Source organism: Mchenga conophoros, linkage group LG22, assembly GCF_057382185.1.
Source record: "Mchenga conophoros isolate Kocher_MC1m ecotype Shallow Benthic linkage group LG22, M_conophoros_male_GT1.1, whole genome shotgun sequence".
NCBI classification, from domain to species: Eukaryota; Metazoa; Chordata; class Actinopteri; order Cichliformes; family Cichlidae; genus Mchenga; species Mchenga conophoros.
Genome location: NC_140546.1, coordinates 21,696,841 through 21,723,523, shown reverse-complemented (window position 1 = coordinate 21,723,523; position 26,683 = coordinate 21,696,841). Strand labels below are relative to the sequence as shown.

The 26,683-nt window shown below is 41.0% G+C and overlaps 2 protein-coding genes across 6 annotated transcripts; both read right to left on the bottom strand.

Moving 5' to 3' along the window:
- Nucleotides 1–639: 639 nt before the first annotated feature.
- hycc1 (hyccin PI4KA lipid kinase complex subunit 1) lies at nt 640–23,035 on the bottom strand. 5 transcript variants are annotated; one of them, XM_085261842.1, is made up of 12 exons: nt 22,867–23,034; nt 14,443–14,491; nt 12,264–12,345; nt 11,537–11,638; nt 10,975–11,154; nt 10,060–10,140; nt 9,865–9,980; nt 9,118–9,213; nt 8,355–8,471; nt 7,904–7,991; nt 5,548–5,710; nt 640–2,809 (listed from the first exon to the last, which is right to left on the bottom strand). In XM_085261842.1, the coding sequence occupies exons 3-12, from the start codon at nt 12,312–12,314 to the stop codon at nt 2,292–2,294; spliced, it is 1,512 nt and encodes a 503-aa protein (XP_085117968.1). In that variant the 5' UTR covers nt 12,315–12,345; nt 14,443–14,491; nt 22,867–23,034; the 3' UTR covers nt 640–2,291. The 5 variants fall into 5 exon arrangements, with proteins under 5 accessions (XP_085117968.1, XP_085117967.1, XP_085117969.1 ...); XM_085261844.1 differs by lacking the exon at nt 14,443–14,491 and adding an exon at nt 4,094–4,437 and having other exon boundaries at nt 2,671–2,809; XM_085261841.1 differs by lacking the exon at nt 14,443–14,491.
- Nucleotides 23,036–23,937: 902 nt separating this feature from the next.
- Nucleotides 23,938–26,410, bottom strand: LOC146549428 (uncharacterized). Its single transcript, XM_085262397.1, has 4 exons — nt 26,203–26,410; nt 25,778–25,859; nt 25,444–25,665; nt 23,938–25,355 (listed from the first exon to the last, which is right to left on the bottom strand). The coding sequence occupies exons 1-4, from the start codon at nt 26,254–26,256 to the stop codon at nt 24,958–24,960; spliced, it is 756 nt and encodes a 251-aa protein (XP_085118523.1). The 5' UTR covers nt 26,257–26,410; the 3' UTR covers nt 23,938–24,957.
- Between the last annotated feature and the right edge of the window lie 273 nt (nt 26,411–26,683).

The following is a 26,683-nucleotide window of genomic DNA, read 5'->3' as shown; positions in this document are numbered from 1 at the left end:
AGCAAATCACATCACACACATGGTTTAAACTTATATACTGTACCTATGGAGCAGTTTTGCTAGAAAAAAATGGGAGCAGTTATTTATTGACAGATGCACAAAATCCTAAAGACACACTGAAATACAGTAAGACAGGCAAACAGAGCTTGAAAGTCAATATCTTGTACTAGGACCTTTATTCTTTAACACAGCCTAGACACTGAGGCAAGCTTACTTGTCCTTTCTTGAAGTAGTCTTAAGGATTCTTGAAGAACATTCAAAGCTCTTCTCCAGATGTTGGCTACATTTTGTTCTGCTCGCTGTCAAAATGATCCCACACTGCTTTAGTAATCCATCACTGGCAGCATTGTGTTGTGTCTTTTTCTATTCAGGTATGTTTCCACTGCACTGGCAGTGTGTTTGGGGTCATCAGTATCTACTGATTTTCAGTCCAGTTCTTGTGTACCTCAGCATGCCTTCTCCCTGCATGGCTAGAGAGCTACTGCTCAAGATCACTTTAAAAATAAGAAGTGAGGGGTGACTCCAGACTTGTCACAGTCCTGTATGTGCATGCTTTATATAAAAACTTGAAAGGGTTTCAGGTGACTTTAGTGTGATGTTTAGTGATGAGCAGAAAAAACAAACACAAGAGCAGAAAAGTGAAATATAGAAACACTTTATTCCCAGAAGTTGTAGCAATGAGTTATTTTCAGACGTAGAAAGGCCAATATAACCGGTCTTGAGTACAACAGTATGATGTACAACAACAGCTTACCCGTTCACATTCTGTTAAACCACACACAGAAAAACATGATTATTGTCCCACCACGCTACAGACACACAGCTCTAGTATACAGACAACAGACTACAAGTTTGCTTGGGGGTCGAGCAGCATGAACGCTTGATTTAAGACATCAAAATTAGCTGATGGTTGGAGTTTTTATTTGTTTGCTGGTACAAGAGAATATCACCATGTCTTGTGCAGTGATGAACGACAAGAGGAGACACAGGAAACACGTCACTAAAGCACTACAAACAGCTGGAATGGTGAGTGGATCACAGGACGGGAAAGATGCCCTGTTGCTTCAGACGATCTTCCACGATCTTCCACATTTAAGGTAGAGTGGAACTTCACTGTGAAGTACCAAATTCTTTAATCACTTTGTTGCTCTTTTTTTAAAGGTTCCAAAGCATTTTTCTCTTACAGGGAAAGACGATGTTTGAGAGTCAAAACTTTCTCATGAATAAGAAAATACCAGCGCTGAAAAAACACAACTCATTTGTTCTTCCATGTGCAAAATTTAATACTTAAATCACACACGCACGCACACACAGCCATCATCCATTAAAAACCCAAATCCTCTTTGTCTTCGTTTTAAATTTTTGCCATCAAATACACAGCAGTTCAGGAAGGAGCGAGGGGGGTGGGGGGGTTGGTGGGGCAGGGGTAATATTGCTTCTCCATCTTTAATGAGAATACTGTGTGATTGTAAACATAAAGACCAGATTCTTATCATACTGGTTGATTTTTAATGTTTTAGTTGTAGGTTTTTTGTTTCTCTTTAGGACGAATAAAGCACAGGCATAACTTCTGATAAGTGCCAACAGAAGGAAGATTCAGTAAACAGCCCAAAATATTAAAAAAAAAAAAAACCAAAAAAAAAAAAAAACCCCACTGAATAGAACAGTTTTGTATTGCTATGGGAAGGAATCCATTATTATAATCATTATTTTTTTTTATAAAAGTAGTAGAAACAGTGTTCCAACTAGGAGAATCAACTATTTCACTTCATCAATCAGCAGCCTTTTTATCTAAAAACAGTTGTACGTACAGATAAAGTCAACGCACACACACTCACTCACAAACATGCTCACGCACTCAACATGTGCCCTTTAACAAACCTGGGCGGTAAGGATGGATGTATGGAAAAGCCATGCAGAGGGCAACAAATACAGATTAGATCACTTTTGAAGTACTTTTCCACATAGTTTCTTAGTGATTTTGAATTTTAAGCACGCTCGTTTACGACCACAGTTATGTCCAGGTCATGAGCGCACTGCTAAAAGTCAGACAAAGCTGTAAGCGGCGTCCTCGTGCCTCTGACTGCGCTCGGCATTTCACAGCACAGAGTTAAAGACACCGGGGGGGGGGGGGATAAAAAAAAAAAAAAAAAAAAAAAAAAAATGGAGTGACAAGGGGGAAACCGCTGGAGTGTTTCTTTTGCAGTCAACTGCAGTTAGCATGGCTTGGAGTTCCAGGTCACAGGTATGGGGTCACAGGATCAGAGACGAGTCAAGAGTCACACTTGAGTTCAAAGGTCAGAGCCGAGATGAACGCTAATGCTGGGGGAGCGCTGTGTGTGATTTGGCGCTGGACTCAAGTACGCCAAGCCTTCCTCCTGCAGGCTGCAGGAGTAGCGGCCGGCTTCGGAGGTGGTGTGGTTGCTTGAGGGAGGGGCATTGCCGCTGGCCACATGCTCAAAGGAGCGTGAGAAAACGGCGCTGGCGGTGCGCGTCAGGCTGGTGAGGGCTCCCGCTTTGGGCACCGATTGGCTGGAAGTGAGCGTTAGCCGCTTAACAGACAGCTCTGCGTTCTCGCTGGCGGCCCGGCCTGGCATCAGAGGGCCCGCCTCCTTGTCCTTGTCCTTGCTGGTCCGCCCGCCAAGCCGACACTTCTTCATGGCTTTGGCCCCCAGGTTCAATGTTGTGACACTGTTGCTGATAGTGATGGTGGGTGGGGTCATGTCAGGCCCCGCGCCACCTGGCCAAACCCCTTCATCCACCTCCGAAATATCCATCAGCTCATCCGGGGAACCCAGATCCACTGCGTCTGTGAGATAGACAAGGGGAGAGGAAACAAGAGAAACATGAGAAAACGGCACACGTGTCAAAAGTGAAGAACCTCATCTGTCATCCAGTCTAATCCATTCAATCCTTTAGAGGCTTGTTTGAATTTTGCGCAATATCATGCTGCTGGATGACAGAGGAGGTCCATCACTGTCCAGCAGGTGGCGACCTCACACTGCAATCTTTCACCACCTGACCAGAAACAGTAAGTCCGGGTACAGTACACAGGTTGAGAGACCCAGCAGCTCTGTGAGACAACGGTCAGTAATTTAGTGGCAGAGGAGTGCATGTTTGATCCCAAAAGCAGGAAAGGACAGCATCTAAGAGCAAAACCTATGAAAGACCATGAAGGGAAAGTAAGGGAAGCAAACCAAGGCACACCCTAAATATTTTTTCTCTCTTCACTAACTCTAAATACACAAGAAAACTTTTCCTGTTTTCTTGAATTCATGCATCCACAACTGTGTGTGAGCTTCCAACCACCTTCACATTCACAAACACACATTTCTAATCTGATGCTACCACTGTGACACAAACACCAGAACAGCTGAAAAACAGATAAGCAGGTCTTGTTACACTTACTTTCGTGCTCAGATTTAACCTCTTCAAAACAAATATGCACTCATTGGATTCTAAATTTAAATATGGCGAAAGCACATAATTCAAGACCAACGTATCGTTTCTCAGTTCCTACCTACCAGTCAGAAGGAAGTAATCTGTGACCAGGTGCAACCTGGGGTAATGTGTCGAGGCAAACAGACCAAGAAGGTCTCTGATAACTGCGGCGAAAACACAGGAGTTTCCTCGATATGCTAACAAAGATATCTAGGTCTTTTTATTCAAGGTCATCATGACTTAACAGTGAGTATAGGCTTTTGGGGTGACCTTCACTGATCAGGAAAGTCTCATTTTAACACCGTTACTATTCCCCTCTCTGATTAATGCTCTGCTTTTAATGTCATCAACTCGCTCATCATAAGCACATGTCATTCCTTTGACTTTAATGCATTTTTTATTAGGTTATCGATCTGTTATTCAGTGGCATCTTAAATAATTCATTTGCCCTTTAGAAATTCCAGCAGGAGATCTTTATGAAGAAGCTTTAGCCACAAAGGAGAGAGTAAAAATGAATGATGCTTAATAGACAGATGAGAGGAGCAGCACAGTGAGAGGAGGGTAGAACCCAACGCAAACAGGTACAAAGGGGGGGAAAAGAAAAAAAAAAGATCATGCAGCTTTTTTAGACCACGACCCCACAATTGGTTACCTAGGTTACCCCATGAGTGGGGCAAGGGGAAGGAGGGGTAGGACCTTAGTACTGGTTCCTCCCTGTGGAGGCTGACCCAGACCCCTCATTCTCCACCATTCGCCTCACAGACTTCTGCCTCCTGACCTCCAGACGTATGCTGGAGTCATGACCTCGGGGGTCCATGCTGACCTCAGAGGTGGCACCCATCATGTCGCCGTCTGCCGGGGAACGGCCATCGGGGCGTGGCCGCAGGGAGTCCCCGTTGGGCATTCGATCACCGCTCACGCCCGTTACATTGATCTCTGGGATGGCCACGCCCCCCACCGCAGCTTCACCGTCTACACACACCTCCTGGTTCTCTGCTGGTGGGTGGGTGCATGGACGGGGTAGTGAAACAATACACAAACATATAGACACACGCACGCACATGCACATTTCATGCAGAGGTACATGAAAAACAAAAAAGGTTGCACAAAAAAAAAAAAAAAAAAAAAAAGATCACAGACAACAGAAAAAACACAGAGACAAACAGGTAATCAATGTAATGGCAGAAAAATAAAAATAAATCATAGTGATCAGAACATAACACATGGTCAACGTACATGCTAAATGGGAGTGAATACGAACACAGCACTTAAATGAAATAATACTGTTCATAGATCACTGTGCATCCTCGCAAATAAATGAATACTTAATACCGTTTTCCTCCATCCGCTCATAACAAAAGCTTTTTTTTTTATATATATATATATATATATATATATATATATTTTCACAAAAGTACGATCTGTGACAGAAAAAGCAGGCGTTAGACTCAATGTGAAACCTACTTATTAAACTAGCTCAAGGCTGTAATTTACCCAGACGTAGCTACACTGGGAAAAGAGAACAGCCCTCTCCTAATTCTGCACCACAAAGACGCTGCCATCATTTACTCTAGAGGGTAATGGAAGTCTGATTCATTTGTTCTGTGGTCATTATAATATTAATAAAAGTCTTCGGCACAAGGCTGAAACTGCACAAAAGATAAGCACACACAAATTTTCCACCAGTATCCTACTTTAAAAACACTACCTGCACTCTGTCTGATCTGATTTATGTGGCATGCTGAATCTGTCTGCCTGGCAGGCTGTTCTGTCCCTGTGCTGCCAGCATCTCAAGAGTATTCTCAGAAATCAGACAGGAAGCGGTGGTTTTCAATGAGCAGATTCTAAGACGGAGAGGGACGGCACTAGTTAGAAAGCTGAGGATGGGCAATCTATGATATTGAGGGGCTCCATGAGGGATGACAACAACACGTCGACTGTCACACAGTGAAAAAGGGGAAAGCGCATGATGAGATCTAAACCTCTTGCTCTCTCCTTTGGTGTTAAATTCATTTGTTGGTTTTACCTTTTTCTTTTAAAACATGAGAGAAGCGTGTAGGAACTCTTGTTTGGCAAGTTTGCGTTAGGCCTGTGTATGCGTCTCACCATGTCTCTTCCAGCGGTGTCCCCTGATCGAGAGGGAGGTAACAGCGTTGCGGGAGATCCTCGAGGAGGTAGGTGTGATCTCCACCTGAATACTCCGCGCACCCTCCTTATTGTTGCTTTTCAGTGCTGCACTGTGCAGTGATGACTTAATGGCGTTACCCACCTGGAGATAACAAGAATCACACATTTACTGCTTCACAGTTCAGTCTATTACTCTGTAACACATTTTAGGAGAAAGACATTGAGCCTTAGATCATGGGGGTTCTCAAAGTTCTGATGACTGAGTGCATAGTTCAAGAAGCCAGCACACAGATGAAGGCCACACTGAAATTATGCACCCATCAAGATGGAAAAATAACCCAAAAACCCATAATTTTATTATAGATTTTAAATTTAAATTTAATTATAGTTCAATTGATTCCTATTCTGCCAGAAAGCTTCCTTAGCTGCACAGCAGATGTCGTTATATTATTACAATCATCTAACAATGTAATAAAGTTCATAGACAAACTACAGCCTGTTGTCTATGTTTGCTCTTTTAGGTTTCAAAGTTCAAGTTTTATTTTTGGTAATGTTTAAAATTTCTGGGTTTAAAGAGAGTTATGGTTTATGAAGGCAATGGTAAATTTATGTCCCAGGTCATGGTTAACCATTAGTCAGACACCTGTTACACTTAACACCAGCTGTATTCAGACATTTTTTTATATTAAAAAAAAAAGAAAAAAAAGAAAAAAAAGGATTTATGCCCCAACATCTTTACACACACTAATCTTAGTATGAAGTGAACTGAGACTGATGGAAGAATACAGCAGTCTCATGTTGCATTCAGGCTCAGGTGGCATAAAACTCTGAAGCAGCTTTACTACAACTAACTGTTATCGAAAGCTAGTGCGAATTTGCATTAGTGCAAAAATAACATAAGCAGAATTTTTACCATTTTAAAAGTGTTTACTATAATTATGTTTTTATGCAAGATCAAGTGCCGAGGATTTACTGTGCACTGCCAAATTTAGAGTTTAAGCTAAGTTACAAAGCTGTCGATATTATAAGTGTATGCCATTTTACAGCTCCAAAAATTACAGAAAGTTTCTACTTTCATTTCCATATCTTTTTTCCCTTATTGGGAACAAAAAACCAAAAACAAAAAAACCCCAAAAAAACCCAAAAAAAACCAACAACAACCAAAAACCAAAAAAATAAAACAGTACCAATGTATAGCAAGCACAACTTAGGATGTATACACACCGAGCCTTCAATTGGGCTGATAGCTGATGTTGATACTAACTTATTCTACTTAACATAATAATAATAGTAATAATAATGATAATAATAATAATAATAATAAATCAGTTTTAAGTATTTCACTTAGCCAACAAAAACCTGATGTGAAACAGGAGAAGCTCTGCTCCTGGTGACCAATATCAGCCAACATATGATATTCAGACACTATGTCAGAGCATCCCTGCTTCAACCACATTAGAAAATTGACCCCATCAACCAAGCACAGGATGGACATGAAGTACACGCTGATGTTCTGTCAAGTGGCTAATCCAACAACATCTCATCAATAATTTCACTTGCACATAGTAGACATGCAGGAATTAAGTAACGGAAGAAGCAAAATAAAAAGAAGGAAAACAAAGACTTGTGTGTCACACTGAAATGGATTTCACAAGTCTTTATACAATAATCTTTGTTCCTAGTGCTCCTCACGGGGCACTTGCACTAATAATCTCCTAACAGCCGAGCATGTAACACACGGCAGAAAGACTCATAATCACAACACAACATGTCTTTTGTCTGTGAGGCTTCGGCACACTGGTCTCATGAGGGACACGCCACCACGGCACGCTAAGCTAGCAGCCACCTGGTGTATTCCACTTGCAACACAGAAACCGACAACACAAAATTGACATTTTAAACTTTCCACAGTATCACATGTGCAACTCCTTTACACGGGAAAAAAATAAAATAAACCATCACCACTGTTACTAATATGAGTGTAAATGCTGTTTGTTTTGATTGTTGTGAAGGAGCACACCTTGAACTGTGTAGTAATACTGTAAGTGCGGGTTCAATCCTCTACTCCCTGGGCCGCAAGGATTATAGCTTAACGGAGCAGAGTGGAAAGCATGTAAATAATCTCGTGGGATTACACTCTGCTTGCACTCTGACTGACACACACACACACACACACACACCAAGACAATGCCGTATACTGTGCCGTGCATGAAACAAAACCAAAAGCCAGCATGTGCACAACCATCACATGCTCTCCCCTCTCTCTTACACTTAAAGACACAGACACACACTTAGAGGAGGTGTGATAGTGGCAGAAAAATATCATTGCACCCACCAACAGGGCTTCGGGGAACAACTCTAGCTGGGCTCGATACAGAACGTCATCCAGTGCTTTGGATCCCAGGTCAACTTCACCATTACACCTACACAGGAGCAGAAATGTGCGCACACATGCGCACGCGCACACATGCGCACACGCACACACACAGTTTGTTAGTCTAAAACAGATTAAGGGATTATTGTTATTATCATTTTATTTTAATCTGACATGCTGAAATAAGTACAATTTAAAGAAATTAGCTGAGACAACAGAAAAGATTGTAATTACGTTTTCACATCACTTATAAAATGTAAGCTTGGAACATAAACTGTCTGCACTAATTATCTTAACGAGTATCAGGAGCTTCCTGTACCCAATCTCTGTGGAATCTTTTTAACAACGCAACTTTGACATTGTGACGCCATGAGAACTTTCACTGTGTGCTGGCGTGTGCGTTTGTACTCACAAGGCGTAGTGGATCCCTGTGATGAGCTGAACCAGGAACTCTGATGTGACTGTGAGCCGTGCGTTAATGCCTTTGTACCGCCGCATCTGTTGCCGTGGGTAACCACAAATACACACCCTGGTAGATAACCAATAAAAACACATTAGAGAGGTTTAGATGAGTAAGAATGGAAGCAGAGAAACCACTCCAGTGGGCCACTTAGCTGCAGCACCATTAAAGCCATTTACTTAACTGTGTGGCGAGCTGAGCTGATGTGAAACTCACCAAGCAAGATTCTAAGTTAAACCACACCCACACCCCCACACACCATGCATCTAACAAGCTTCAGAGGAGTCAAAAAGCATGAGGTAACACCTGTACCGTATATTAGAAGCTTTATGCATTGTACAGCGCTGCTAACACAGCAAACAGTTAGGCAGAAATCGAGGCCGATGACTTCTCTTTAGCTCAGCAGACCAATGCTCAGATTACTGAGCTGGGATGTGTGTACACTGCAGCTCTTTGCCAAATAGCGATATCTTGGCTCTCTCTGGCAGCAAAGTCTATAAGAGGATCAGATAAGCAGCAACTTGCAAACGTGTGTGTATGTGTGTGCGCGCATGCGTGTGTGGGTGTGTGTTTGTAAGTTGCCTCCATAAAATATTACCTAGAACTTCAGCAACACAAGCTATAAAGTTGGAAAGCAGTTTGTGTGCGTCTGACCCAGCTGTAGTGACCCACAAATGCTAATGCTCGTGGGCGTGTGTGTGTTTATATATTTTACCTGGAGCTGAGCTGGCAGAGGGACTGCAGGGAGGTGGAGGACATGTAGCTGAGAGCGGCGTTGTAGCAAAGCAGGAGGAAGGTCAGCACCTCAAATCTCAATAACACAAACAAACCCTTGAAATGGCACGTTACGCAAGACACACCAAAATCTTAAAACCTGAAATTCCATCTGTACAGGATATGATAGGATTAGGATAACAAGAACCAAAACATTCATAATATTTGTGTGGGATCTTTAAATGCACCACTTTTTTGTCTAATAAGAATTCTCCTACTGGAAAACAAGCGATTTGTTAAAATTAAAAATGGTTAAGGCAGAGGACGTTCAGTTCAGGCCAACATGGCCGCCAGTCTTTCATCTCAGTTAGAATAATTTAAGAAACCCTAATGGCAATATAACAAGTTTAAATGTAACAAGGCAGAGACAACTGCCACAGGCCACAGCTGAAGCTACCCTAAAATAAAAACCATGGCAGCAGCTTAATTCCCCATCAGTACACAAGTCATCATGAATCTGTTTTAGCCAGTTTGTTATTAAAGGTAATATGTCCTTTTTAGGCTATAATACAAAGCATGCATTCACAAATGAATAAGTAAAAGTACCTTTTTTGATCAGATTTTCCATCTTCCTTTATGTGCATTCTTATTTTGTTAATTAGCTGGTGTTTGCTGCCACTTTGAAAACGAACAGACTGACATCCTGCTACAGGTAAAGCACATTTTAAAACCAACATGACTGTCTTACCTGTTCTGTGCTGTGAAGGTTTCTCTCTGGAGGTGAGGCCCGCTGTACACCACTCTGCTCAGCCCATGGTTAGCTAAAGCTCCTTCGGTAAGGGCCATGGAGCCAATAGTTGAAGGCTAGAGGTGGATACAGTTTATGTAAGTACATTTCTGCAGAAACAACCCTGGCACAACTTTGAATGAAGGACACACTCACCTCATGGTAAACTGAGGGTTTGGAGAGGGAAGGGACGGTAAAAGATAACACCTTACTCTGTCCATCCTTATCAACTATTTCCTGTAAAAGAGAAAGACAGGAAGAGGGAAAACTTATGTGGGCGAAAGCAAAAATAAAAAAGCCCTTTTTCCATCTGCGTCTGCCCTCAAACCTCTAAAGAGCGTGTGCTGATCTCTTTGAGCACAGTCATCCGTCATGTGTGGGTGGCTGTGTATAAACCTGAGGGTCTCATTTCCCTACTGACACTTTGTTGGTGTGCACTCATATGTATGCATGCATGCTCACACAGGCACAAACCGCGGGGTTTTGGTGCCCCTCTATGTGCATGTTAATGTCAAACAGATTAATGGGAACCAGCCAGTATGTTGAGTGACAGCTGACCTATTCTGGTATTCAGAGAGGAAGTGAGGAGACAGTGGACTTTGCTGATAGATCACTCGGAGCTGAAAAGGATGAAATACAACTCAAACTTTAATCACTTCTAATACTCCCATCTATCTGCAAATGAAAAAAGGCATTTGCAAGGTGCTGTCCATCAGTGTATATGTGCAAAGTCACTGTTTCCACCACTCCTCCCCCGTATTTCCTGTCACGGCTGTCTAACATGGCAGAAAGGGCAGAAAGTAATCTTTCAAAACTCATGACGCAGATCCCTGAAATAGTTGAGCAGTTAAGTCCTCTTTGTTGGCAAATTGCATGATAATTTCCACTTGGTAAGGATCAAGGACTTTTCTAGTGTTTTTCCTTACTGTGCACTTAAAACACTAGATACATTTTATTGCCGTCAACCAGAGCAGCTCACCTCTAGTAAAAAATAAATAAAACCGATCACCCGTGAGCTTCATCTCTGCAACTAGAAAACAACTGCAACAAGTGCTTCACCCTCTCCCTCACCAGGTTGTAAATGCCTAGCAGCAGGGCCTCGATGCAGCCGGAGGTGTGGGGGTCTCTGGCTGCGCTGACGGACAGGAGGCTCCACAGGAGCTCTGGCAGGAACTGTAGCGTGAAACGCTGCAGCTGCGGCTCACCGCTCCGGTAAAACTCAAACAACTGGTGACACACTGGCTCTAGTAACTGCATGGGACACATATCCAAAAGAGAAAAAACACATGGCATACAATTAGGCCACAACATTTAAAATAAAAAACAAAGTAAAAATCATGAGACAAGAACTGCCAACTCATTTGCAACAAATTTTGCAACTAGCATCTACGGTTCAACGATAAGATCAGGGTATAAACACAGCACTGCTTGAGGGACGCAGTGTGTTTGCAAATCTGACACATCCATAAACACAAGATTATCAAGCCTGAGCAAAAATATAACAATAACAAAAACAAAGCAGGTAAATGGTCGGACTGAACACATGACTAAATACTAAGTACTGGTTAAAGGTTGGGTGGTCAAACTTTTACAATCTAATTTTCAAGTTAATAAAAGATTTATATCTACATACGTCACTGTAGTTCTCTCTGATGACCTTGTAAAGTGCAGGGACCAGGGCACCTTTGTCTTTTAGTGAGGCAGCATAGGTGGAGACGGCACTGTCAGGAAGGGTCTGAAACACATATGTAACCAGCTGAAGTTTAACATGCTACACATTTAGGTCTTACAGCATTTCAGTTTGAAAAGCAAACACAAATTCATATTATTTACACTGATTTGCAAAAAAAAGAAAATATATATATCATTGCTTTTTTTATTTTTATTAATAAAATCTGCCATTTAGCAGCAAAGCAGACTGATAGTCTGGTTTTGCTGCTTCTGAAATGACGTTTTAATAGCAGTGAAATCCTGCAGAGACCCTGACAGCTTCTTTAACCACAATCACTGTCTGTCACACTGAGCTGGTTATATTAGGTCAACTTTACAGACATGACAGCAGATTGGTCCTCACACATTCACACAGGAGAGAAAAAAATCTCATCTGCTCCTTCATTAATATTCGTCACTAAGCCGCAGCTCTAGTACTGGTCACCTAACAGCAAATGCTCATATTTGAGTAGGAGCGTGCAATTTTCTGGTAGCGAAGCACTTCAAAGTGTGTTTGTTTATGTGTGAAATAAATCCTGTCAATAATAAGAAGCAGAGTATGTACTGTATACAGATCACAGGTAAATGACTTTTTTAGTATTTTTTTCCCTGCCCAAACAAACACTTTCATACAGAAAATGAAGCTTTACCTTAAATTCTGACAGCCATTCCTCCACCACTCCTTGGTCCATAGCCAACATGTTCCTTCATCTGCAGTGGAGTTACCTCTACCTAAAAAAAATAAAAGAAAATAAAATAAAAAGGAAAAAGAAACCCTGATTAAAACAAAAACAAACAAAAACACACACTCTGCATAATAAATGTTAACATTTATGACCGCAAATATACAGAACACATACAAACAGTCCACACTTGAACAAAGCTCCACTAAATCTATCAGCCTTCTTTTTTATTTTTGGTAACTTTCAGAAAAAAAAAGAAAAAAAAAAGAAAAATTCTGTTACACATCAAACAGTAAGTCTCTCCTTCCCGCTCACTGCTCTCCAGACGCACACCTCTGCAGGCGCCGCCTTCTCAACTTAGGCTTACAAATCGAAAAAAATAAATAAATAAAAATCATAAATCACCCACACAGAGAAACCTGGCTGGCTTCTCTTTTCAAGCACTGACAAGAATAAGAAATATGGCATGGCTGAATGCAGATACTTGCTGAACAGGCGCTACAGAAGGAAAAACTCAATTTTAACAATGACCATTAATGTGATGGAAATCCCTGCAGCAGTTTTCTAATGAACCAATAGTGAGAGTCTGCCTAACACCATCCTCTTTAGAGGCATCTGCATAAATCACATTTAAATATTTACTTCTTAAATGTCACATTTTTTTTGTATCACTGGAGCAACACATATGTACATGTTGACGACCCCTTAACCAAATCTACAGTGTGACTATCACTGTAAGACCATGGCAGGCCAGATACCACCTCTGTGCCTCTCTGATGAATCCTGTGTTTTCAGTGAATGGTGCCTGTGTTGTGTGCGCACTCTGAGACTGCAAGTACAAGGCTAAATTGACTGTTGAATGCAGACTCAAATTCCATGTTTGGTATGTCTGGTGAAAGAGGCTGAGGAAAAAGAAAAACAGGGAAGGAAAGAGTCCTTTTATGCTCATACCCGTCACACAGAAAAATGTGCTAAAATTTGGTGCAGGGAAGATGGCATATTTTCAATTTAACACTACTCCAATGTTTCACTTCTTAGATTAAAAGATACACAAGCGGTTATTAAAAATGTCTTTACTTTCACCTCAGGTAGAAGGCTGGCTTTGAAAGGTAACATTACGCAACATATTCTGTTAAAGAAAATACTCTTTAAAATAAATACAAAACCCACATTCTATAGATTATTGGACAGATATTAATCAGAAAATCTCCCAACAAGCACAAATAGCATAAAATGGTAATTTTAAAAAAATAGTTATTTGATTTTTGTGCCTTCCTTTCCCTGTCCCTCTTTTACCCATCCACTTATCCTCCCACACATCATTTCTCTTTCCTCATGCTCTCTGCCTCCAGATGCCTTTTTCATCCATTCAAATGCTTCTTTTTGTATTACTTCAGTGCTTGGTCCCTTCATGGCAGCCAGGTGTCTATTTATGGACTCCACCAATGACAGGAATGACGAGGGGGGAGGGGAGCCAGTGACTCATAAAATGTGGAAGGATTATAACGCAGAATAGCCTCCATTTACAGAAATTAGTCCTTTGTGGTAGCCTGTTGTTCTGCTCTTTAACACTGATGAGGACAACGAGGACAGCCAGCATATGCTGTTTAATGGCAGACTAACTTGAGTAACAAAATAAAGAGTGTGATTACACTGAGGATGAGTCAGACTTGTCAGAGGACTTCTTCCTCCTCCTACAGAATCACTTTTAACCCAACTACTGTGTCCACACTGGCGTCTGGGGCATGTCATCTGCATCATATGGCTCCAGAAAAAGACACGTGAAAGCTACAATCACCAGCTGCCAGCCTTGCCGCCTATCTATGTGATATATTTGCCTTCAATCCCAGCAGCAGGAAGAAACTGCAGTGACAAAGTTTGATGCATGGTCAGTAACAAGATACACAGAAAGAATAATAATGTAGAGACAATGGAAAAGGGTTAAGAGTCAAATCAGCTCAACATTGAAGGATACACGCAATTAAGTAATACTAAGAGGAAGAAGTCAGACCACCCTTAATATGCAGATTATTCTTGTCATTGAAACCACATCAATAAATATGTCTAATAACCAGTTAGAAATGGAGAACAGAGGCCATTTATAATTTCCAAAGAGCCAAATAAGGAAGTAGCCAGCTCAACTTACAAGTAGCCTTCGCAGAAACATGTGACAGAAACTGTTACAAAACAGGAGGCTGGAAAAAAACAAAACAAAACATGAATGAATAACATGTTCAAATCAACACTCAGGTCAATTTTTTTTCCAGTCAAATGACGCATCAGTCATACATTGTTAATCTTTTCAACTTTATGACTCACGTAGTTCAAGATAGGATCAGCATACCAAGGACTCATGGACGCGCCAGGTGAACATTGGCATCAGCCGATATCGGCCTTGTTGATCACCATTTTTCTGTTGCGTCTGTGTCATTTAACCAGTGTGATGAAGACGTGACAGGCTTTTAATTCAGTTATTTCATAAACTGTATATGAAAGACCTTTTCAAGCTCCCTTTGTCTGTTTTTTTTTATTTTTATTAAAACCCTGTGCTTTAAAATCCTCCCTGTGCTTCTCTCATCTTCATGCACAAACGTGAACATGGGTCATGTTCACAACATGGCTTATTATTTCTTGCCATTTTATAACAGTGATCCAGAAATCTACAGTACTGACCTATCAGTAGAGCAGGGCGATATGACCAAAAATATTTATCACGATATAATGAGATTGCCAGGAATACCAACATTTCACTAAATCAATCTGATATCATCATGCAAATAAATGGCGTCAAGATGGCAATTACATGCAATTTCTCTGATAATGTAACAATTAATTATGATAAATCATCAGAAATCAGACATATGTTGCTGTCTGCGTAGGCAGACATTGATATTTAACGATTACATTTGTGCTCAACAACCTTAATGTTCTATAGGAATACAATCAGAATGCAACCAGCTGACAGCCTGTTGCGTCAAGTCCCTTCAAGTTGTGCTCACTAACAAAGACTCATTCAGACTAATGACAACATGTTGGATATCCATCTGCATTTATACATTAGACAGCAATTATTTTCAAACCTTAAACAATCTCTCTGGGAGTGATTTTAGTCAATCCAAGTCAGACAGCAACTGTTTGCAGAAAGGTTGCCTCCTATCAGCCAAGCTACAATGACAAGAAAATTAAATATCACGATAGAATATGGGTAAAATGCACATGCGCAGTGCTTTTGTTTTGGTACGCACATGGTGGAAAAAGCATAGCGGCTACGGAGAATGAGAAGTGAAAAAGCGGATCAGTGAATGAAACGGATGAACCAGAATTGGTTTGTAAAAACGTGCAACTTCAGATACGTGGAACTGGTTTGGTTTTTGTCCGTCAGATAGCCACCAAAGCACATTTTTTTTGTAGAACATGCAAGTGGACCGTCGCTATTACCGTATTTTCCGGACTATACGGCACTCTTAAAAGCCTTTAATTTTCTCAAAAATTGACAGTGCACCTTATAATCTGGTGGGCTTTATGTATGAATTCTGTTTTGCTTACTGACCTCAAACCGATTTTATGTGGTACACAGCGCTCAGAAATCTGTCAAAAAATGTTTTAGTACAACTTTGGTAAGCTACAATGCTGCACCGCTTGATGGATTGTCGGAGCATTACGGCTACCATAGTCAAGAGCCTCACAGAGTAATACGTACTGCGCTTCAACATAATATAACCGTATTGTATGTGTATAAGGACTCCAAAATGGCACCTGTTAAGAGACATGCGTATGAAGCCGATTTTAAACACAAGGCTATCAGTCAGTCACGCAGTAGAACATGGGAAGAGAGCAGCTGTGAGAGAATTCAGCATTAATGAGTCAATGGTACAGAAGTGGAGGAAGCAAGAAGAATGAGTTGAGTAAAGGTAGACTTATCTGACTGCTTTATTTTGCTTAATGCGCCTTATAATCCCGTGCACCTTATGGTCCGAAAGATATGTATTTGACTTATTTATTTGGCACTGTGGAGTTTCATGTTGCAAAGCACCTCTTTTTAACTTTTGTGGATATTATACATGATAGGTGTCAAACTCTGGCCCGCGGGCCAAATTTGGCCCGCAGCCTAATTACATTTGGCCCGCGAAGCCATACCAAATTACTATTAGAGCTGGCCTACTGGTATTATACAGCTAATATATACATTGTTTAGTATTAAGCTTTGCTTGTTCCACATTCAGTTTTTCAGCAAAACTTGTTTGAGTCCATAAGAAGAGATTCATTCTTAAATCTGGAGGAAGATATTTTTCAATAAATATTAATTTTAGCCTGCGACCTTGTTCTAGTTTTGAATTTTGGCCCACTGTGTATTTGAGTTTGACACCCCTGTTATACATGGTTAGGCTCAGGATATGTCAGCCCATTTCCACTGGAAATGCCTTTTGGTTAAACTGTCAGCAAGGAATTTGTATTTGTACCATTACATTTTTATACAGCTTTAATGCACATAAAAACAGCTGCTTGTTTAAGTGAAAATAAATTAATGGGTTTTTTTTTTGCACTAATAAAGTTGTGGAGTTGTAAAGTATTTTGTCTTGCATCAATTATATCATTATCGCAAATTTTCAAATATATATAGTGATAAATATTTTTGGCCATATTGCCCTGCCCTAGTTGCGATCATAAGTGGTAGTGGATGTGAAACGCTCATAAGCTCTGGGTAACCGTTTACTTAACACAAACTGCAACAGGTCGGAGAATATAGGGAAAAACAAAAACAAAGACAAGATTGTTTTTCTAGATGCAAAGAGGTTGCCATCTTATCTTTTGCTCATGTGACTCAGCTATTACCTTGCTCTGAATTAGGAGGTAGCTTTGTCAAGTTAAGTGTGTTGGCTTTTCAGTAGGGCTGAACGATATATCGCATTTGCGATAATATCGCGACATGATCAAGTGCAATTTTCTAACCGCAAAGGCTGCGATTATACTCTGGACATGTCCAAATTCATGGGCTGCATCCTCCTGAGGCCGCATTTGTAGACCGATTACGTCACAGCGACGCGCCGAAGGCTGTCCAAATTACTACCATATCCCAGAATTCATAGCGCGGCCCAGCCAAACTCCAGTTTCCAGCAATGGCGGCCGCTACTAAGTTTTAAAATTACTCATACTAATCTTTCTGGGTCACAAAATAAACTTTTAACATATTTTCAGGCGAGAAAGTAGTTGTGTAAACATCAAATATCTGCTCGGTTTATCAAGATATCCCATATTTACAAAAGTGCTTCGACGTTTTCAGAGGTGTCTGCTACCCACCAGCTCGACAGCTAGCCGGGAGCTCAAGGGTTACTGATGCGGCCGAGAACGGCACAACTCCCGGCACATCATTTTCAGATCACCGCGGAGTTTCGCTGCTCGGGTTAAACGTAATATATAAGTCACTTAGACAACCTAAAAATGTTATTGTTGGGCTTTTTTCAGTGTTTTGTTTGTTCGTGAGTAAATCGGTTTGGCTGAGATTAAAGTTATTAGATTAGATAAAATAAAACTTTATTAATCCCCCGGGTGGGTTCCTCCTTGGTTTTCACACAGCTGACTAAACGTCAAACAGAAAACTTATTAAACAGAAGTATGAGACAGTCGAGAATTTACGCCAGTGTCTGGTTATATTTTAGATAGCAAGAAGCAGACGGCCGAGTTTATTAAACTCCACCGAGACAGCGGTGACGCTAATCAGAAGGCTAGACCGTCCAATTTCACGCCTTTAAACTTTAAAGGCGTGTTTGTGTGTGTGTTTATACAATTGCTATTATGTTTGCACTTTATGTGTAATGTTACTGACTGCAGAGATCAGTAAGATGTGTGTATTTTTTATTTATTAGTTTTATTTATTTAATATTATTTTTTAATTGAATGACTGTCTAGTAGTTCACAGATGTCGAAAAACTGAGTGTGGTAAAGCCACTGATTTTGTTTATGTATATTTCTGCAATCTGCACATTGCACTGACTTTCATTTTAATGTTTACACCAGGGTTCCTTGTCAGCACTTTATGCTCAGATGTTTGTAAGCTAAAAATAAACTATTGTGTATGTTCAAATATACTGTTGTGATTGAAGAAGTTAAATAAAAATGTCAGTCATCAATTCATGCATCACCTCATGTCATCATAACAGAGGTCTGTCTTCCAGGAAAGAACAGTTTAAAATTAATGTAATATAGTATTGGCCATACTATATGATGTATTGCTTGTCTTTGTTTAATAATACAGAAGACAAAGACCTTAAAAAATAATCGCATATCGCATCGCAATCGCAATATTGGGGCAAAAAAAAATCGCAATTAGATTATTTTCCATAATCGTTCAGCCCTACTTTTCAGCTGAGCTGACTTAATGCAACTTTGCTTGGCTAATGTTATCTCAGGATGGTTGGCATGAGATGGGTATTTTTAGAGTAATTTTATTTATTTTATAAAATATTGATATTTGATGTCCCTTTATTGATATAATATTGCAAAGCAACATATAATATTATGCTATAGTGACGCACACACACAGATATAATGATAACTCAATCTGAAACTACGTTAAAACCACAAGAGACAGAGATGCACACAGGAAATAATAACCTGTTTCAAAGACTTCTAGCCTCTATTGACAAACTGCAGGCAGACTCAATCATCTGGTGGAGGAAAATAGAAATGCAATTGTCTTGGGAGTACACTATTGAGCATAATTATGTCATTAAGCAGGTGTTTACCTTCCATCTAGGTCTGGCTAACTTGTTAGTGGTCTCTGTGTCATTACAGGCTCCCTAATCAAGACAGAAATCAATACAAACTGGAGGGAGCACCCTTGAACAAAAATGATGCAGTAGCTGATGAGTTTTCTCTGTGCAACTCAATCACGCTGACCAGTAAACACATGAATAAACCAGCGTCAAAGATAAGGCGGCAGAGCAGGCTTGACAAGCAACAGCAACAAATCGATGATGTGCTAAAGAAGTAGATGTGAGATAAAGGGAGAAGAGTTGCAGATGGGCAGTCCAGGAAGATAAATAGAGCAGAAATCAATGACTAAATTAAAAGCGGGATAGTGACATCTGTGATTTGGTATGAAAGAAATCTCAAGGGGTGAATAACTCAAGACAAGTGCGACACCAGGGTGCACTAGAAGCACATTCAGAGAGCAGACACCTCTGATCTAACATTAGTAATTTAAAATATTACTCTGTGACAACAATGCTCATTACAACATTACAATACTTCCTCACATGGAAATGTGGAGGCACAGCAATGGATTATTTGCAAACTGACTAACTAAAAATAATATACCCAGTGAAAGTTTTCTCACTAAGCTTCATAAGAAACAGCTAGATTTTACTCAGTCATGCCAACTGCCAAACTTCCTTGGTGGGGGTTATAAAAGCAGAGATTTCATCAGGGGTCGATGTTTGTTGCCCCTGGCAACCTCTCAGCCTCTGAGAAACACATGAGATAAGGAAGGATACTGTCACACATACGGTACATACACAGCTATGTCCCTGTGACCTAGACGAGCTCAAGGAATATCCTACATGTTAAGTAGTTTAACCATAGAAATGCAAAAAGCTGACAGAGCCAGCTACATGGCAGAAAGCAGCAGAGGATGTGTCATGGATTGTACAAGTGTGCCTGTGCAAGTGTGTTTATTCAAAGTCTGGTTTGACAAAACCTGTTCCTGTGAGCTAGCAGAAGTTGACAGCTCATTCCCTGTGATTTTTACACCTACACTACTGTCTTGAACTAACAAACACACACACGGACACACACTGGGCTGCCAGTCTAAATGAGCTTATTTGTGACTCCTCCTTCCAAGGACTTCTTTCAAAACAAAGGCTTTGAGTTTACATTTCTAATCCTTGCTGTGAGCTTGATGATCTTACAGCGTTGATGCACAACACCTGAGGCAGACATACAATAGCCCAGTATTTCCTTCACATGGTTTCATACAAAAGCCACATTTAAAAGAAAAGGAACACACACACACACACACACACACACACACACACACACACAGTCTGGGAGAGCTGGAGCAGAGAGAGTGAGAGAGATGAAGCATGTCCAAGTGTGAGAATGAATTAGGCTGACACCCACACATGTGTATACATATCTGCCTGTTGATTACATCATTTCCCATTACACACATACTTCGGAATCGGAACCTCCTTTTTTTTTTCTTCTTTTTTTTTGGTGGAAGTTGTTTAGGCCAATGGGAGTGGACGTTTAAATGGAAGGGAGAAGAAAAGAGAATGACGAAGCGGGTGGTTTTAAGAGTGACTGAGCTGCCCCAGCTGCTTTTTCCTGTGGTACAGGGTTTAGTTACAGAAACTGCTGCTTAGCAAAACAATGAGAATCCTACTTACACTGCTACACCAAGGAAGAAAAGCTAAAGGAATGAAAGACAACTATAAAAATGAATGTAATAAAGTAAAATAAAACCTACAGTAGAAAATTACCCACACCTGACTTCAGATACACTTTAACTGTTATACTAAGCAACTAGTATCAAAAAGAGGAACTAAAAAACAAGAACAGAAACAGAAGTTATTAAGGAACTACTTTAATCTACACTGTGGTTTGTAAAAGCAAAGTTAAAGGCAGTGTTGTGCAACTGTGGTCAAAAAAGGGGAAGACAGGAAAGAGCCTCCATCATGCCCAGAGCTCACAGTTTGACCCCACCTCCCGCTAAGAGTAATTTACACCATTCAGAAGACTTTAACATTTTATTTTGACATCTCTCTTCAGTTTATATCACTTCTCTTTTACACTGTCTGTTGGCATCTTCTTTATTTGGACTACCTTAACTCTGTTGCATCACTGACTCCCACCTTGCTCTCCCCCTAAAGTCTTCTTCAATAGGAGGTTTCGTGTAGCTTTGGGGGAAAGGGGATAGGCGGAGGTCTGTTTTTCTGCTTCTATTTTCTTTCATCCATGCAAACATATAGCTAAGTAGAAATGACAACAGAGTGTGTGGTCTGTGTGTGGTTTTCACTGCTGAGGGAGAGAGAGAGAGACCCAACAGCGAGGAATCCTCTTATAGCAGCCTACGCTCTCCTCTCTTGCCTCTAAGCTAGTGATGTATCCCTCATCTTGCCCCTCCAATTCTCCATCCTCCCGCAGCAAGTGATTAAAATAAGGGTTTTGTTTTTCCTTCCATTTTTAACACTTCCTTTTCTTTCCCCACCACATGCTTTGTTTCAGCTCATCCTGTTACAGTTAGGCAACTCACTTGTAGCCTCCTGCATACAATTAGCTTGATTTTCAAGTGCTACATATAATGGCATTTATAAGTACAAAATACAGCTTAACCCATGCCATGCCTGTGTGTGCAAAAGATACAGAATAAAAAAAAATGGAAGAGACTGCAACAGTTTTCACCACTCAAATTGCCAGGAAATTTCATGAGCCCTCTGGCACAAACGACTGTCCATGATGCCAGATGACAGCAGAGCCTGCACGATCTTTCTGCTCCATGACCTGCTGTGCTTCATTGTCAAAAAGCATTAAGAGCCCTAAGACACTTGCAGCCATGGGTGCCACACATCAACAAGCCTAAACTTGTGTCTGCGCGCGCGCACACACACACACACACACACACACACACACACACACACACACACACACGACATTACACTGACAGGGCACCCAACCAACAAACCCTAGGCACAGCCTCCGCCTAAGGTCAAAGGTAAACACACACACACATATGGTAAGCAAAGGACAACAACGAATTAAACGCTAAAACAAAAAACTGCCACAACAGCAGAAGCCTTTTTTTGCGAAGGTCACAGAGAAGTAAAACGAGCAGCTTTAAACTTCGAGTACTTCGAGCACGTACTCGCAAGGCTCTGTGGCTTCACACCAGCCCCCCCCCTATACAGGAAGCCCCAGAACAGGACGAGTGGTGTGGAGAAAAGCTGCATCACATGACAGCTATTAGAAAAATCCCAACAACGCATTATCCAATATGCCCGTCTGTGGTGGTTTCTCTTCCCCTGTCACGAACACAAATCACCTGAGGAATAACAAGTGCACACACCTGCTACCAAACAGGATAAAGACAGGTACAAAGTCTGCCTCCACGACTGATGGGACAGAAGCAAAATGGTAGCAAAGAATATGTCGTTACTATGATAAGTTGGAAAGCCCCCCCGCCTGCTGTGTCATATCATATTATTTAGTTGATTTAAGTAGGATCCTACCTGTTCCTGGGCGCTGCTAACCAGCTAGTCTCACACCCTCAATACTGGTTATACACCTTCTTTTTTTTTTAAAAACAAAACAAAAAAAACCCGAGAATTTCTGTCCCGGTGAACTGTTAGCGCAATGGAAAAATTACATTAGCTTTCTCCCGCCGTTCACTTCAGAGCATTTTTTAGCCCGTATGAGCCAGAGACCTAAAATTAATCCCGAGCCGTCACACTCTCTCTATATCGCCTTGCTGAATGACTTCGAGCTGTCACTACGGTTGCTTACAGATTAGCTAGTTAGCTGGCTCAGCTAAGGGGCGACTCTAGGCAAACTGAGGAAGTTGCTGTTTACTTACTGGCATGCTATCTGTCAGCTTCCTGCTATCACCGTCCTCCGTCGTTCCGCTAGGACGAGTAAACGGCTATCACTTCGCTACTCCATAAATCTCCTCAATAATTCAACAACATCACCTCCTTCCATCTTCATTACTTTCTCCACTCAGACTACCTTTTAGAGAAGAGGACGCGCTCTACACTGAATGCCAGGCTTCTCAGCCAATAAGAGAGAAGTATATAATCCAATTGCCGCACGCCCAACTAAACCATCCAATCAAATTAGACACGAGGACCGCAAGTTAATAATTTCCACGATCACGGTAGGTTGTCCCAGTCAGTCGCCGCTCTCTGACAGCCAAGTGATTTGTCAAATCTGCTATTAATGAAGATTTGTATGTATAAGAAAACATACAGTTTGCAGGATATTAATTATCGATTTTGATTATTTACTAAATATATGAATGTTAATGAGTAAACTATAAAAATATCCAGTTACCATTTTTAACCATTATATTTCACTAAAATTGGGTCCACGGCCTATATTCAAGATTTTGCTCTATTTGATCCTCGTTCTTTTTATTTGCCGAGTATTTTCATAAAAAAGGAAGTGTTGGTGTTGCTTCTCTTTTACATCACACTTTACACCTAATTAATCCAAAGCCAAAGACAGAAACACTGCTCCAAAACTGTCCCTCTCTGGTAAACAATAAATGACCATGTGACAATAGCCTTTAGAACAATGGATTTTTGGAAATTAATTATCAACATGGCATATGACCATGTGTTGGTGGGCTTTTAGGTTAATAACAGTGGGAAAGTTGCGGTTTTTAATCAGTTAATAGAAGTCTGTATATTGAAACAGTAAAACATCCCACGCACAATCACGACAAACCTCCAGTTTAGTTTTCAGCTGCTGTTGCAGTGAGCTTTCATGTCATATCATGTCAGCTCTGTCATGTCTGGGAAACATACCAGCCATGAAGTTCGCAATCTGTTAAAGCAGAGTCCAGGCAGAGTTGTGGGAAAGCTTCGCAGAAATCAGTGAACCTATTCTGGTAAAAGTCACACACACACACAAAGTAGTGGCACGTTTATAAATTTAATTCTGGAGTTCAGACAAGCTTTGTCATTGCGGTGCTATTTCTAAAAGTCTGATGAGGATGAAACGATGAGCGGTTGTTAGATAAAAGTGAAGCGGCATTGCCCCCTAATGTTGGCTAGGGAAATTACATGTATTCGAGAAAAGGGGACCTGCAGTGCTCATTTTCAACTGCACAAGTTGCCAATTCCACAGCACTCATACATCCTCATACCACCAGAGATGCAGACTTTTGAACTGAGCACTGGTAACAATTGTCTCTTTAGTCCAGAGGATGGAGCTTTCCTGTTTTTGATTTGATTTGTCTGACCACATTGCCTCAGTCCAGGTTAAGTGCCTCAGGGAAGACAGCAGGGTTTTTTGATCATGTTCACATATGGCTTCTTCTTTGCATGATACGCCTTTAACTTAAATTTGTGAATGACATGGCAACGCATGTTTACAGACAATAATTTCTAGAAGTGTTTCATGAGCCCATGTAGTGATTTCCATGACAGGACTGTGCGTTTAATCCCGTGCATTCAGATTTTCAGCCTTGTCTCTTGTGCACAGAGATTTGTCCAGATTCTCTGAAACCTTTGATGGCATTATGCACTGTAGATACACAGATATATTCAAAGTCTTCACAATTTACATTGAAGAACATCATCAAAGCTAAATCTAAAAGAAAAAAAATTCTAAAATGGAATATTTAACACAGTTTGAAGCTTGAGCTTTTGGCTTTTACACAGTTACACACATCGAGAGTTCATTATTAGAACCTTAAACCAGGTTAAGTATGAGCATCTACCACTCTAACAATACATATGACAGAATGTAATGACGCAAAATAAAAAAAACCACTTTAAACCTATTTAAAGTGTTAGAATACATTTCTATTATAATCAAATAATAAAAGGAGATATGACAGTCTTGATACGATTGGTGGGGATATTTATGGAGATAACCCATGGAAATGCTGTACTTCCGCATTGCTGTCGGTTAAAACAAAACTTTTAGAAAGATATGTGCACTACAGTTGAGCCCCTGCTATCTGTGCAGCCTCAGTGAGAACTGCCGTGGCCTGTTGTCTGTATCCTTGAGACAACTCTTTGGCCCTCCTCACTTCCCTCATGTTCTCCTCCAGGTTCTCACTAAGTCTCCCTTGTTCTTGGTAAGTTTCTGCTGCCTTCTTCACTTGCTCAGCCATTTTATCATGGCTACGGAGCAACCAGCCGATAAGCTCTTGAAGGGTGGTCCCCTTTGAAATGGTCATCCTGGTGCTGTCAGAAGCACCCTTCAGTTCGTTCTGAGCCCTCTGCAGACGTGGAGGAAGCGGTTTCCCCTCACCTGCGCCCTCAGACCACACAGGAACCGCACTGAGGAAGAAGTCGTAGCCCTTCATCTTAAGAGAGACCTGGTATGTTGGTTCTGGAAGTACATGAGTTTTTAAAAAATGGGGGAGGGAGTGAGGCATCAGCTACCATGAAGCGTGTGTTAAAAAGTATGTGTCACTCACCCTGCTCCTCTCTAATCTTCCCCAAACACTGAACAAAAGCAAGGGTGTCATCATGGGAACAGTCACAGCTCTGCTGGAGGTTTCTTATATGCTGCACCATGGCCTCGTAGCCTTCCTGCTGCTTGTTGAAGGTCTCAGCCATCTCCAAAAACCTCTGATCCAGCTCAGGCACGCACACTCGCCTCATCACCAGCCGTCCAATCCGTCTCACAGTCTGTGCATCTGAGTAGAAAAAAAGAAAAAAGAAAGCACGAGTAACACAGCAAGAAAAACAGGTGGATCAAATTCATCTGTCATTTTTATAAGTATTAAAAAAAAGTCTGAGATGACTTGCCGCTGTCCGCTGATGAACGGCTCAGCCTGGCGGATTCAGCACTATTGACTTCAGAGCGTCGGGAATCCAGGAGAGGCCGTCTCTGAAACAGCGAAAGTTGGTTTTATTTACATAGTGTTTTTCTTTTCTTCTTCTTGTGCCACAAATATTAGGCATATTTGATCACGTGTACCAGTGCAACGATGTGATCATAAACTCAGCTTCAATATTATAATAATTATGTTTCAAATCCCCAACAAAAGTAGATTATTAGGTGAAGACCCAGTAATGCTACATTACGGCAGTTAAGAGGATCCCATCATTTTACTTGCAATGGAAAAATCGAGCGAAGCGAAGCTGTATAGTTTCCTTGCTAAACTCTAAGGAAGCCACTTTACGCTCTTATAAAGACACCATAAAACCCAGTGCAGCGCATAAACACATACCTCATTGTTGTTGGAGTTATCGCCAGAGAAGCAGCAACAGCATAAACGGAACATTTTCTGCGGCTCTGTGGCCTCTCAGTTTGTTTTCAGGTCACTTATTTCTAACAAGGCAATTGTAGTCCGCATTCTCCGTGACGTCAGCGTCATGAGAGTCGAGGAAAGAAAAGCTTCCTGGTTTTGTATTTTACATTGTTGTACAGATAAGAATTCAACAGGTGCAACGACAGGTGAGCTACTACAGCGCATGCGCTTTGCGGTGCTTTGCATGCCGCAAAGCTGAAGCAGCTTTGATATGCCTGTCCGATAGGATATAAAACTACAGTTTTGTTCTGAATAACAGAGTTCGCAGAAATATACAGTTAATATACAGCTAAAGTCCAACCAGAGCAATAACTAGTGCAGTAAACAAACACCCTGACTAAAAAAAAAACCCCCTATATTATAATTAGTCCACAACCTATTATAACCTATATATATCGTC